We start from the raw sequence: 14,056 nt of genomic DNA, 5'->3' as shown, positions 1-14,056 counted from the left end.
GATAGTCAAGATTCTAAGCACGAACACTTGATCTCAATCTTTTGTCAACTCATTAAGTGCCTATAGATATATTATTGTGTGCGTGTGTGTGTAGGGGAGAAAAGGCAAGGTCCCAATTGGGTCAATCCTAGGGAGCCCATCACTAAATATGTGATGATATAAACTGATTATTAATAATAGTGTTAAGTGTAAAAAAATACTCTTGAATTTTTTGTCCTTTTGCAAAATAACCTTCTTCTTGAATTACAAATTGTTCATTAAAATTATTGATTTGTTACAATTAAGGGTAAATTCATTACAAAAGAATATTTTACCTCTCTCATTACATTTGTCAATTCTTATTAAACTATTTTTATTATCTTCTCTCTTATCTAAATATTAATTATACCATTTATTTTAATTTTATTATTATGTCAATTTATCATAAAAATTTAAAATAAAAAAATAGATTTGTAACTACTATTTTCTAAAATAATTAACTTATTATTTATAAAAAAAAAATTATGCTCACTTTTAAAAGATTTACCATAAATTACCTTCTTTTTCATGATATATATTCATGAAAAATTAATAAATACTTAAATAAAAAATACCTTATTTTTTATGCAATATATTTATTAAAAAGTAAGAAATTACTTAAATTGATTTAAAATTTTCTACTTCAATTTTTTATTTTAAAAATTAACTAAAAAATTAGAAGACAAATTTAATGGAGAACATGTCATCAAATTATTAAGAATTTATTTTCATAATTTAGTTTAGTGTAATTCAATAAGAAAAGTCATTATGGTCATTTAATAAAATATAGTTAAGACATTAGGATATTTTGAAACTAAATGTATCGTATGCACAAAACATACGTCAAAGGAGTTATTTACAAATTCTGACGTAATTCGGAAGATTTCTTACGCTTTACTTTTAATAATATTTATAAAACTTCTTTCAATCAGTACCACAAACGAAATAAAGAAAAAAGAAAAAGGAGGGTTGACCTTGTAGATTTGGGGTGTATCTAGGCTGCTCCTATGGTTAACTTTCAATAATATAATTTAATAAAAGATATTGCAAACGAATCCCCTATAATCTAAAATATTGCTTTTCCACTCTCTTATTCCCTCGCTTTTAGATTCATAGTTATCAACAGATTCTGTGTATAAACTTTATATTAAATTAAGTTCCACACACTTAAATACTGTTTTAACACTTTTATTTTAAATTATGTTTTAACATATTTATTGTATGTATTGAAATTGTGTTGGAATATATATATATATATATATAAAAGATGTGTTTAAAGTTTGACTCGTGATTTTAATGTCTTAAGATTAAAAAAACAAAAAAATTAAATTTCTTAAAAAATGTAATAGCATGCTAAGATCATTACAGAACTCAATTTTCTAATACTTCAACCTCGAAAAGTAGAAAGGTAATCATTTTCTTTTGTGAACTTAGTGGAAAGCGTGACAGCTTTTTGTTATATATATATATATAAAATCTGATGGTAAAAAATTGTTATAATTTTGAAGTATATATACTTTGTGGCACTCGATAAAGTATACACACTTTTATATAACATAAATTGTGTTTAAATATATAAAACTATGATATATAGACACTCCACGTCGTTTGTGAATCGGTTGTGGAATCTCAACAAGACAAGCACGATTAGAATAAAATAATATTTTAAAGTGGGTGGGAATTTATCGCTGCCCAAGCCTGCTGATGTACTGCGAGTCTTCTCTGTTTTGTTGGGCCGACAAGGCCCTTCTCTCACCTTATTATTTTTAGACCAATGGCATGGGCTAAGAAAAGTGGGCTTCATTTCTTCTTCTTCTTCTTCTTCTTCTTCTTCTATTTTATTTTAAAATTTATTTTATGTTGAAAATCAGCTTTTGTTCTTTGTTATGCTATATATTAATTTATTATTATTAGTATTAACACACTAAAAAAATATTAGCTTACCTCATTGACAATTTCTGAATCTTCTATGAATAAGATTTATAAAGAAAATTAAATCATTAGTGAGATTAGATAATCAAATTCTAGTAGAAACTCACAACGTTTTCAAGCAAAAAAATAGAAAATAAAAATATATAGTATGATTTTATCAATTTACATGGAAATAATTTATTCGAGTGGGCAAATCATAAGGTAATGATCAAGACCATATATTGCTCCAGATGGTATGAAAAGTGAGTAGCTCTAGCTCGCGTGAATATTTGTTGCATTCTAATATCAATAATAACGTTTCAAAATAATTTGACTGTTTGATAATTAAAATGTGTGCAGATTCTCAGCGGTAATGAATCTCTATTGTAATTTGTTTAAAAATTTTCAACACATTTAAATATTATTTTCAAAACATTTGTTGAAAGCTAAAACAAATGTGTTGTGCCTGTTTGTGCGATAAAAGTTGAAACACATTTTAATTGTCTTAAAATTCTTTTTAACATCATTATTTTTAATTTCTAACATTTAAATCGTGTTTTAATATATTAAAATACTATTTAAACACTACTCTGAATACGTAAACAAAAGAATTTTGTGACGAGCACTTCGAGTAGCTTATAAATGAAATGCAAATTCATGGATTAAATTTAGGCGTCCGAGTCAAACCATCAAATTAGGGCCGCCCTTGCTGATCAACGGCGGGACAACCGTGACCGTCGATAGAGACCATTGACTTTGACATCTGACCTGCCAGATAATGGTGAGTCTGCGTGCACCAAGCAATTTCCTTACAACAAATATAATTAAAGGAGGGGAATTATAGGGTGTAAGTTGAGTACTCAATAATCATATACAACGAGCTGATGATCATATCACCAACTTGGTTGAGACGGCACTCCTGCAATATCATGATTTCTGAGAGCTGGGTTTTGATATTTATGTGTTATATATATATATATATATATATTCATGGTGCACATCACAAATATTTTAATTGATGTATTAAAATTAAATTTGAAGAAAATTAGTTCAGTAATCACAAATTAAATTATCAATAAATTAGGATGGAAAATAAATCCCTTCATTTTTGGAAGGTTCTCGTACACTAAATGATGTCGTTTTGGTGTATGAACACGTAATCCAACATAAGTTTTGTGCTGAGACTCCCATACAGTCCACTTGGGGGCCTGTACTATGTACTACAAAGTCGTTATTTTGATTTTTTCCCCCCCATATTTTGATGCTTAAATGCTCAAAAAAAATAAAAAAAAATAAAGAATGCTTATACACTTTAAATTGTGAATATTACACCATTACAAAGTCTTACAAAAGAATATATAAATTTGGGGAAAAAAAATTACAAAAATCAACCCTAAAATATCTTCAGTTTGTGCTTGCTGATCATCCTTGACTCCTATTTTGGTTAGATATGTGTGTCCAAACGTGATATTTACATACACAGATACAACATCAAAGCCAGAATCAAAGTGGCCCACATTGATGATCTAAACTTTAAATCAACGGCTTGATTTGAAGAAATATCAGATTCCATTGAGGAAGAGAACTTAAAATTAGGGTTCGATCCATAAAGAATTTGTATGCCCTTTATATCATCAAGCTTCAAATCCACCTTTCTATTTCTGGGTTTCAAGCTAGGGTACATAACTGCCTCTTTAACAGAAGTGTGGGCTAGACCTAACAAATGCCCAATCTCATGTGTAGCCACTGATTCCAAATCAACCGCCACCGTCGATTGCTCTGATTGAAAATCAACGGCCCACGTTTCCGCAGCATCAAGGTGGAACCTCCCACTCTCGGGTGAAAATGCATGTGCCAACACTCCAAGCACCCCATCAAACGGCTCTCCGTCGCCGTGATCACCCCTGTAAAACCCTATCTTGATATCGGCGAATCCGTAATCGTCAGTCTCGACGAAACTCACCGGAATTACCGACGCCCACCGGCCGAAAGCACGTTTAAACACAACCCTTATCTCCGACAAACTTAAGGACCGGATCATATTTTCCGGCGAGAATGCATACGTCAGATTCATCGGTTTACTTCTCGACCACCTCGGTTGGTCGGTGAAATACGCGTAATGTCTGGTTGCATGCACATGCAGCGTGGGTGAATTGTCCGGTACACCGCATCTCGGTGACATGATCTGAGAGAGGGTATCGGAGTCAAGGGCGCCGGTGACCGGTAACCCTAGCTTCGCTTGATACCGGGTTATGGCGTGTTCGAGCTGGGCATCGAATGAATCGGTGAAATTGATAGCTTGCACCGGAAGGTACCCGAAACGATGAAAGTACTTCTTCAGCTCCGACATGCCGGTGACGTGGCTGCCTCTGCTAGCATCCAGGAACCTCTTGAATTCGTGCCACGTGTGGTTATGGCTCTTTTTTACGGTTATTACAGTCACCGGGTCGGAGGTGGACTCCGGTGACTGTCTGGCCGGAAGGAGTGGCAGTGAGGTGAGGAAGAAGAGATGGAAGATGTAAAGGTAAAATGGAAACATGGCAGTTGGGGTTGAAAGGGTAGGGTGGTGGAAATGGAGGGAAGCTTTATTATAAAGAAAGTATCAAATGTAATTATTATATATTTACCGGAAAAAATGTAATAATTATATGGATAAAGTTTAATTTTTTTTATAAATATAGACATAATTAGAAATTTGAAACTTTGATAGGTACATAATTTGGATAAGACTTATGTAATAAGTTGATTCATAAAAGATATGATAATTGGGAAGTTGTGATGGATCTTCCTAACGTTGGTTGGGTCTTTTCATTAGGTAGATTCTGACTTTTGAAAATTATTCTTTTGTGTGATTACTAAACTACCCTCGCCCTAGATTAATCAATTGTCTTTCCCCTTATTTTTTTTACAAAATTCTTTTACTATAAGTATCTCTTAATTTTAAGAGAATTTTAATGGAGAGATGATATGAAAAATGATATTTTTGAATATATATGCATATATATATATATAGTCAAATTGTTTAAATTTAATTTATGTAGCATTACTATACAAACTCTTAGATTAATAGGAAAGTATTCAAGAAAAAATAATGTTCATGATAAATTGAAGTATTGATAATTCGTTAGTTATTTAGTAGACGACTAACTGTTTTCTTGTAATTAAAATATATAAAAATTGGAAATTTTTTGTTTGTTAAAGACGCAAAATGGGTTTATAATTAAAGATAGTTTCTATTATATTAGATGATCAAAATTAAGTGACGAAATGGATGGTAAAATTTTCCACATGCAAAGGCTTATTTAGGGTGTAACGGAGAATCTAGTTTTGGCTTGTTTGTTTCTCAAGTCAAGAATAGCTAACTGTTAGAAGCAAGTTCGTATTGGTCGTTAGAAATTATCATGGTTGCTCAGGTTAATTATCATTAATGGGTCCTCCCTCTCCCTCTCTCTCTCTATGTATTTGTGTGTGTTTATATATATATATATATATATATATATATATATGCTGTTTTAATTAGGCGTGTGGAAGACTCAATGCATGTGTTTCAAGTCTGAGGAAGTCAGCTTTCTAAGCTTTGGACGTGTAAAGGACTCAAAGTTGAACTTCAACAACCCTTGAAGCTTTGAAAGTCATGTATAAACTGCTGCTTACCTTAGGCAGCTAGGCCAAGTTTGCTTTTTCAATGTCACATTTTTTTTTCCCCTTACTATACACCATTGATTTTCCATTTTTTATAATATATACCTTTAAAATTTTAGAATTGTGCTTACTAAAATTAAGAAAATTAAAATCCAATTACTGTTCCTTTAACATTTTTTATATGATTGTTGTTAAAGAGCGTCTCTACTTATGTAGTTTTTTAAGTCTGTCCCAGGATACACATTCATGATGTGGAACCTTTGTGTACTAAAAGATATGTTGATGGCTGGTCTAATTGATGGTAAAGTTTTAAACAGAGCAAAATACAGTAGCTTAAGAATCGCATTCCCATTCGGTTTCATTACAACGAAAGTTTTCTGTTTTGGAAAGACTAGGTATACATATATATTTACCACATTGCCATTGAATAGCCCATCTCTTTATTAATCATTACAAATTAACGTCACATGGAGTAGTAGCTTAAGAACATTTGTCGCTTCACACAGTGATTGGCCTTTTTAGGACCCACAGCTACACATTTTGACGTTTAAGTATGATTAAATTGTTGGAATTACGAATCCAGTTGGTTTATTTTAATAGCACGTCTCCGTCCCTTTCATTGACGCATATTTCTTCCATTTCATCGATTTTGTGGGATCATTCTTTTCGGAATGTCATATTCACACTCTAATACTTACAGTGAATTGTTTAACGGAATAATTTTTAATCGGCTATTTATACCAAATATAACTAAATAGAGGGTTCTATTTCCTTATTTATTGCATAATTGACCAATTGAAAGAGTAGGTCTAACAATTTTTTATTTTTTATTTTTATTATTAGATCTAACAATTCATTGTAATTATTTGCTGTAAGGATCATTTCTCTTATTTTCGTTTCTAACAAAATGGGCCGATAACAACAAATTTGCCCATAGGCCCACAGCCCGTTTTCAGAACATTTGGGCTTGTGTTAAAAACTTTCAACTCAATCTGAGAGTAGATTGGTCCAGCGTTAGGCCTGAGCTAGCCCTGGGGACATGGGCCACTCCATGTATCCACTTCACCTTAATTGCTTGCCATCAGAGTGTGTGTTCTATGCACATCATGTTTGACCAAATGTGCAGACCACTCTGTTTTGGACCCTTGTATATTACTCCAAAGAGTACACATGCACCTACCAGAAAGAAAAAAAATAATAGTGCACAAACGTACATAATCTCACAATGGCAATATCGGGTCTCTTAGAACACTTTATATTTTACTACCAGGTATATGTAGTTTTCTTGTTTCACATGCCACCGGGTTATTACCGAAAAACTTTCAAGGGAGTTCGAACACCAGACCTCTATGATATGTGGTGAGAGCTTTTGTCATTAGACTATCCCTTGAAGTTATACACACTATGGACATATAAATGCATATCCTAATTCCAATGTTAGCACATAGGTATACATACACTATAGAGTACTATGAATATTTTATGTTAGGTATTATGGATATCCTATGTTAGATTGACTCAGGTACGATTGTATTAGGTTTAAAACTTGTCGAATGCACAAACATAAAGACGATGGGACGTAATTAAATAGTTATTTTATTTGACAATTTTTTTTAAGTGTAAAATAATGTTTTTACCTAACATGATGTTCAACGTATGCATTTCAGTCAATTTGATGTACTAATGTAGTAAAATTACTTACTACATATGTTTTTCATATGTATACTCATCCGAAAGTATTGAAAGCATCATACACCTATGATTATCATGTGTATACTTCAGACTTCAAAAGTAACACAAGTGATATATTACATCCGATGGTCCACATACGTGACATAACTCGTATTATACCATGCATGTCAATGTTATTATAGAAATGTTATCCAACTTTGCATATTTAAATTAGAGAGTAGTGAATTGGTACTGTTAGCAAATTTGGTGGACCATTATATCCTTGCAATGCACCTTATTAGCTAATATCAACAAAACCTTCTAAGAAGTTACATACACATCATATATTAATTAATTGGTTCCAACAAGGATGATGATGAGTCCAATCTACCCTTTCACATGTATAATAATTTTGGTGAATCCTGACCGTATTGTCCATAGTGGTACCCTCTCAAATCCAAATCAGAGGCCTGTGATTGATTGCTAACATAAGTTTGATGTAAAGTTATCAATAAAATTGTGAAGTATTGGAGCATTTCCATGATGAGGGTTGACAAGGGAGGTTTGATGGGCCATGCAAGGCTCAGGGCTTGGGGTCCATATACAGATCAATTAGGACATTGGATCCATCAGAAGTTCAGAGGTACAGTAGAGGCCAGCACAGAGCAGGGTCCATCTTGACTCAGCCTTGATAGAAACATCTACTCTCCATAATCTAACCCTAACTATCTATTTTTTTACTACTACTATTTTAACTTTTTTTCTAATACTTTTACAATTTTAAAATGTTCTCCAAATTCTTTGCTTCTCTCTTGATGAGCCATATATATATATATAGATATATATAATTAAGTTTTGTCCCTTAAAAGTCATTTTACTTGTCTTTCTTTTTAGCATAAATCTTCTTTTTCCTTTGACTTGACATAAAAATTAAAAAAAATTATATTTTAAGAATGAAATGTTGTGTATTACAAGAGAGATCTTATATACGAGTATGCATAACATTTTAGCCCCTCTATCCATCCATTCACCTAATAGTCGAATAATTCAATAACGATTTAAATTCAGAACATGACATCAAATAACGAATTGAATTAACCTTGTAACAGTGAGATTAGCTTAATGTCCTTATAACCTTAAAACCACAAAATTAACACACTTTATTTGAGAAAATATATGTGATAAGCACAATTCAAGATCATGATAGTTTTAGTTTATATAACCCCTACCATATAGTATTGGATGAATCATGGGATTTAGAAGTTAAAAGTCTTGTAAAAACAAATTGTTTATGTTTACTGAACTGATAGCGTATAGTCCGGCATCAAAGAGTCGAGAAAATATATAGAATGGTCCCCTCTTAATTCACACAAAAAGGAGTGAAAAAAACGAAAAGAAAAGAATGGTCCCCTTCTTCAGCTTAATGGGTGATCTGCCTTCTTTTTTTTTCGTTGTATTCTTTTATGTGTTTCATTAAAAGGAACAATATTGTATGTGAAGTATCAGAGATCCCCATGTCTATCAGTTTCCCAACTCTGCGAGTACGGGAGAATTCTGATGGAGTTTGTTCATGTCCACGTGTCGAAAACCCATTTCATCTGGTACAAACTGAGTTCTAGAGAGAGAGAGTGAGAAACAGTGTGTTTAATTCTCTCTCTTAATGTCTTCCTGCTTTTTGGGAACTTGCATTCAGATTTCTGCAAAATCATTAAATGAGTACTACTAATTAAGTACCAACCAAAGTACGATTATGTATAATGATTTCATTCAATGGTTTGGAATCTGGTATGGTGTGGTTATGTAGCATGGTACAGTGAAAAAAAACACAGTGAATGATAAATGGAATCCTAAGCGCGCGCACACAATTGTTTCGACTTTTGTTTCAATCATGCCCCCATCATTTTTATTATAAATGAAATGGGACTTTTTTTATAAAAAAAAATTATACACATCTTACTATTTTTGACATAATGTCATACTTTGGTAAATCTTATATCAATGTTGTTCCAAAAGTAACTTTTACTTTTTCAAAACTCTTGTACACATAATAAAGTAATAAAAGTGTAATAAATTAATTAGGAACAATTGATGAGAAATGCTTTTTAAAGTAGTTTCCTTTTAGAAGTTACTTTAAATTGCTAGAATGATAAAGTTTGAAAGAAAAAGAAAAGAAATTAAAAAAGAGAGACAATAATTAAGCATGATCAACTTATTTGAGCTATATATATATGAGATGGATCCAATCAAAGACTCATTTGACATTGTTGCTTGAATTTAATCCTATTTTCGTAGCGTACTTATTCGTTTTCCGAGTTATATTTGAACATCGACCAAAAAATTCTATTAGATGAATACTCAATTATGTTCTTAAATACGAAAAATTGTCAATCATATGAAATTTCAACATTTCTCATAACATGTAAAGTAGGCACATGTAATTTTTTTTTTTATATAGTTGGTACCCTCACCCACACACATAATTTCATCGAAACTTGAATCCCTAATCTCTATTTGAGAAATAGGATTGCTTGACCACTGGCGTGTTAGTCCCTTTTACTATTTTTTATTAATTCAAAACAATTTATTCGTTTTTTTTTTTTTTTTTTTTTTTTTTTTTTTGTGGAGATTGAAATTAGATTTTTGTGTAAGCTAAAAAGAACTCAACTTTAGAATTTGTACCACCTAATTAGAATTTCCTCCAATTTTAATTAATTTTAAAACACTGATTTCATACTCTCATGCTCAACATAAATTTACTTCCGAGATATAAATAAATACTAACCACAATAAAAATATCTAATATAACACTACGTTAAATAATATAAGTGATAAAATAAAGAAGAAACTATGACATGATAATTTAATTCATTACGAACAAATTAATTTTTTTAATTAATTAAGTACATTTTGCAACACAATTTAAATATCGTATTAGAATTTAATATGACAAATACTTGAAGTCTTAAACAATGCTTAAAATTTGAAAAAATATCATAAAAAATAGGGTAAAGTGCGTTAAACCCCCCTGAACTATTGGAGTATGTGCAAGAAACCCCCCTGAACTATAAAAGTTGCAAAAAAACCCCCCTTAACTATTGGGGTATGTGCAAGAAACCCCCTTGAACTATATATTTTTTTGCAGTTTACCTCATCCACGCGAATTGATTGACTGAAAGGGACAATGAAGCAGAGGAATTTGTTGTTGGGATTGGTGGGTTTCATGTTATAGCTCCATCATAGCCGTTGCACCACCCGCCAGATCCGTCGGCCATATATATCGCACTTCTCTGCACCGTTGCGTCAGCCCATCGCCGTCACCGCCTTGCCCGCCATTCAGTTCACCTTGCTCGCCGGTCCATTCCACCGTCCATTCCAATCTCGCCCGCCCATTCTGCCATCTCCATAGCCGAGCACACCGCCGTCCGTGTTTCGAGCACACAGCCGTCCACTGTTCACCGCCGAGCCCCACAGTTCACGGCCGAGTCAACTGAGCTCTCATCACAGCTAAGTCTTCTGCGCACAAGCCACCATCATCCGAGACCGAGCCATCCCACCAACCTCGGATTTTCTCTTCTCTCTCTCTCCAGCTCTCAGTTTTGGTTGTATTGGGTGAAAAATATCTTTTGGTAGAAAAAAAAGAAGTAAGAAGTGTATAAGTTAAAACGATGCAGCGTGTTATAAGGGTAAACTGGTCTTTCAAAATTTTCGGTACCGGAAGCTGATGTCATGGGGGTAAATTGCAACAAAATCATAGTTTAAGGGGGTAAATTGTAACAAAATCATAGTCAGGGGGGTTTCTTGCAAATGATCAATAGTTCAAGGGGGTAAATTGTAACAAAATCATAGTTCGGGAGAGTTTTTTGTAATTCAAAGGAGTTTCTTGTAAATGACCAATAATTCAAGGGGTTTAATGTATTTTACCCTAAAAAATAATTATAGTAGTAATAAAATCCGGATCATAATTTTTTTTTTTGTTTTTATCAAAAAGTACAAAAGGGTTTATCTCTAGAAGTTTGATGTAGATGTAAATTTACCACAATGTCCCTGATCATGATCTTGACATGTGAACATCATTGTCAGGTAGCTATCCCCATTCATTTCCTTTACTTTTCGTCCACAGCAGAGAAGACCGCTAAAAGTCCGACACCTTCCATTCATGATATAAATGCTCATAAAAAAGTAACAATACGCGCACAAGAGAAGCTTGCAAATATCACGCGGTGATAATATCGTCCACGTAAGTCATCGAACGGTGGATATCGCGACGCGTGGTAAAGCTCAAAAATGGCGCGTGGGTTCAGCAGACTTATGCTTTTTCATCTAAATCTCTCGCTCTTCTGTATTTTTACTATTTAACCACAGGCAAAAGGGACTGTTATTTTTAAGTCTATTTTGCTATTCGCTGCTGTCTGTTATGTTACACGAGGACCTGTCTCAACCTTTTCCACCAACGGATAGTTCATACAAATGCCCCCAAGCTTTTCACTTATCTACAGTTTTGCCATCCTAATCATTGTAGTTGTAAGCGGCAACTCCAAACTTCGTTGAGGTCCGATCACTCTGTCTCTTTGAGAGACTCATTTGGACATTTTCGGATTTGATGTTTGTGATCGGGTCACCCTACTTATCCGAGAGGGCTCACTTGGGCACCTTCAGATCGTGTATTTAGCGTAGCACCAGATCAATGATTAAGTCTGATTTTGATATCATGAATTATTTCGCAATCTGATTCAAAAGTTTAAACGATAAGATGAGACTAACACCTAATCCAAATCTATTCAATTTCCTCCTCAAATCCGATATGGGACAAATTTTACTTATAATAATAGGTGTTTCACATAAAATTAAGGTGAGAGGATCTTAAACTTACAAGGGAGGATATATAACATTGCTTTTTTAATTTAAATTTTTGAGTCCAATAGTAAATGACTGGCTTATTACACGTGAAATTATTGCGCATGGTGTTCCGTCTGAATCATTATTGCATGCCATCTTCTTACTGTTAAGGAAAAGATATTTTGAAATTCTTGTATCACATCGAATCAATGATAAGCACTCCATGTAACATTAGGTTTCAATTCTATTCATTAGTTATACGTTTTGTTTTGTTTTGTCTTTTCTGGGAAAAGGTGTGACACAATTATTTTGAGAAAGAAATATTGTACCTGTAATTTTAAACTATATTGATAATCCTAGTAGGGGTATTATTTATTCATTAATTTAGTTTATGACTGTTCAAATGGAGTGCAAAGGAGTGGTCACGATCAGTGGCAATGTGGTCAATCTTTGCTGTGATTGAGGATCTGAGGTGGGCCCTATTGTGTGACACGTGTATGGCCAATCGTATATGTAGAGACTGTATTGCAACTTTACAGACTGTTGCATTGAATGATGGATTTGGTAATGTTCAAAGTAGTGACATAAATTCATATTCGTCCGATCTCTCTTTTTCTCACACTACCCTACTTATACCATTCTACATACTTGCATACTTTTATTGTGTTTCGATAATGACAAAAATTATATTTAAATTCATTTTTTTTATAATGTTTTTTCTTTTCAAATGGTAGGTAAAATACAAACACACAAACACCACCTGTTTTGTAGTATCCTCACTGGTGATCACTTTATCATTTACTTCAATTATTATTATTATTATTTTTTTATAAAAAATGAAGTTTACATGTTATTTTTTTATAATATTTTTAGTTTTTCATTCCAGATGTAATTTTATTAATTTCTTTATTAAAAAGATAAGTGGAGTCAATTGTACCAAAATACAGATTGTACCAAAATACACTTTGATTTTAAGGCAAAATTATGAATCTTGCATGTAGAGATTGTTGCAAGAATAAGGTTATTAAGAAAATTATCTCCCGATGACAATTTTTGAGAAAAATATTTTTTTTATTATAATAATTTTCTTAATTCAACTATTAACGAGAAGAATTAATAATTGTCCTTACAAGGCTTCATAATAGTCTTACTCGGTATGGGTGTGGTAAGTGGGCACTTACATAGCACTTGCCAAGCTAAAATGAGTGGGTATACATAATTAAAGTTCAAAAAATACCCCGTGAGATCAGGTTCAAAGTCAATAATTAAGGGTATTATTCTCAGTCAAAAACTCTTTCCATTCCTAGGCCACTTAAAACTCTTGGACATTCGGGATGGAGCCATAATTTTTTTTTTTTTAGGGGTGCACATTAATGTAATAACGTTATATAGAGATTAATATTTTTGGGATGAGAAAAAACGTTTAAGGAAACATATATAGTATTTTTCATTTTTGCCTTAGTCGAAGCCAGGTACTCTTAAAATTCACCGAAGACACTAACCACTGAGCTATCGAGACATCTGTAAAACATATATGATATAGAAAGGGATATTTTTACACATTTTTAAAAAATATATACATATTATAGGAATGTATATTATATATTATATATATATACATTCTTATATATATATATATATATAATAAGAAAAGAAAAAAATGCATGGAAACACATGCCCCCTAAGTCCTATACTGGCTCCCTCCTTGGAACATTGCCACGGATGATTGAAACCTCAAAGATAGACTTTCTCAGGCAGGTTGATTACCAAGGCGGGAATTTGCCCTTCGAGGGCTCCTCGAGACACTAATTGAGCTTTGGTCAAGAGGTCTGGATTCCAAAAGTCAAGGAGAGTGAATAAGGTTGACTTATTCTTTTAGCTATATTTAGGATGCTGATTTAAAGGTTAGGGAGCTGGACAGAGTTTGTTGATATTGTAAATGAGAATTTAAATCATCCATCTTTTATTTTGGATTGCA

General features: G+C 32.7%; 1 protein-coding gene across 1 annotated transcript; it reads right to left on the bottom strand.

Moving 5' to 3' along the window:
• Positions 1-3,109: 3,109 nt before the first annotated feature.
• Positions 3,110-4,605, bottom strand: LOC132299148 (metalloendoproteinase 4-MMP). Its single transcript, XM_059795621.1, has one exon. It carries the CDS (start codon positions 4,466-4,468, stop codon positions 3,401-3,403), a length of 1,068 nt encoding a protein of 355 aa, XP_059651604.1. The 5' UTR covers positions 4,469-4,605; the 3' UTR covers positions 3,110-3,400.
• Between the last annotated feature and the right edge of the window lie 9,451 nt (positions 4,606-14,056).

The sequence above is a fragment of the Cornus florida genome, unplaced genomic scaffold (genome assembly GCF_030987335.1).
Source record: "Cornus florida cultivar Cherokee Brave unplaced genomic scaffold, ASM3098733v1 CherokeeBrave_3.0.0_Hap2_Chr03, whole genome shotgun sequence".
Lineage (NCBI taxonomy): Eukaryota > Viridiplantae > Streptophyta > Magnoliopsida > Cornales > Cornaceae > Cornus > Cornus florida.
This window is presented reverse-complemented; position numbering and strand designations above follow the sequence as displayed.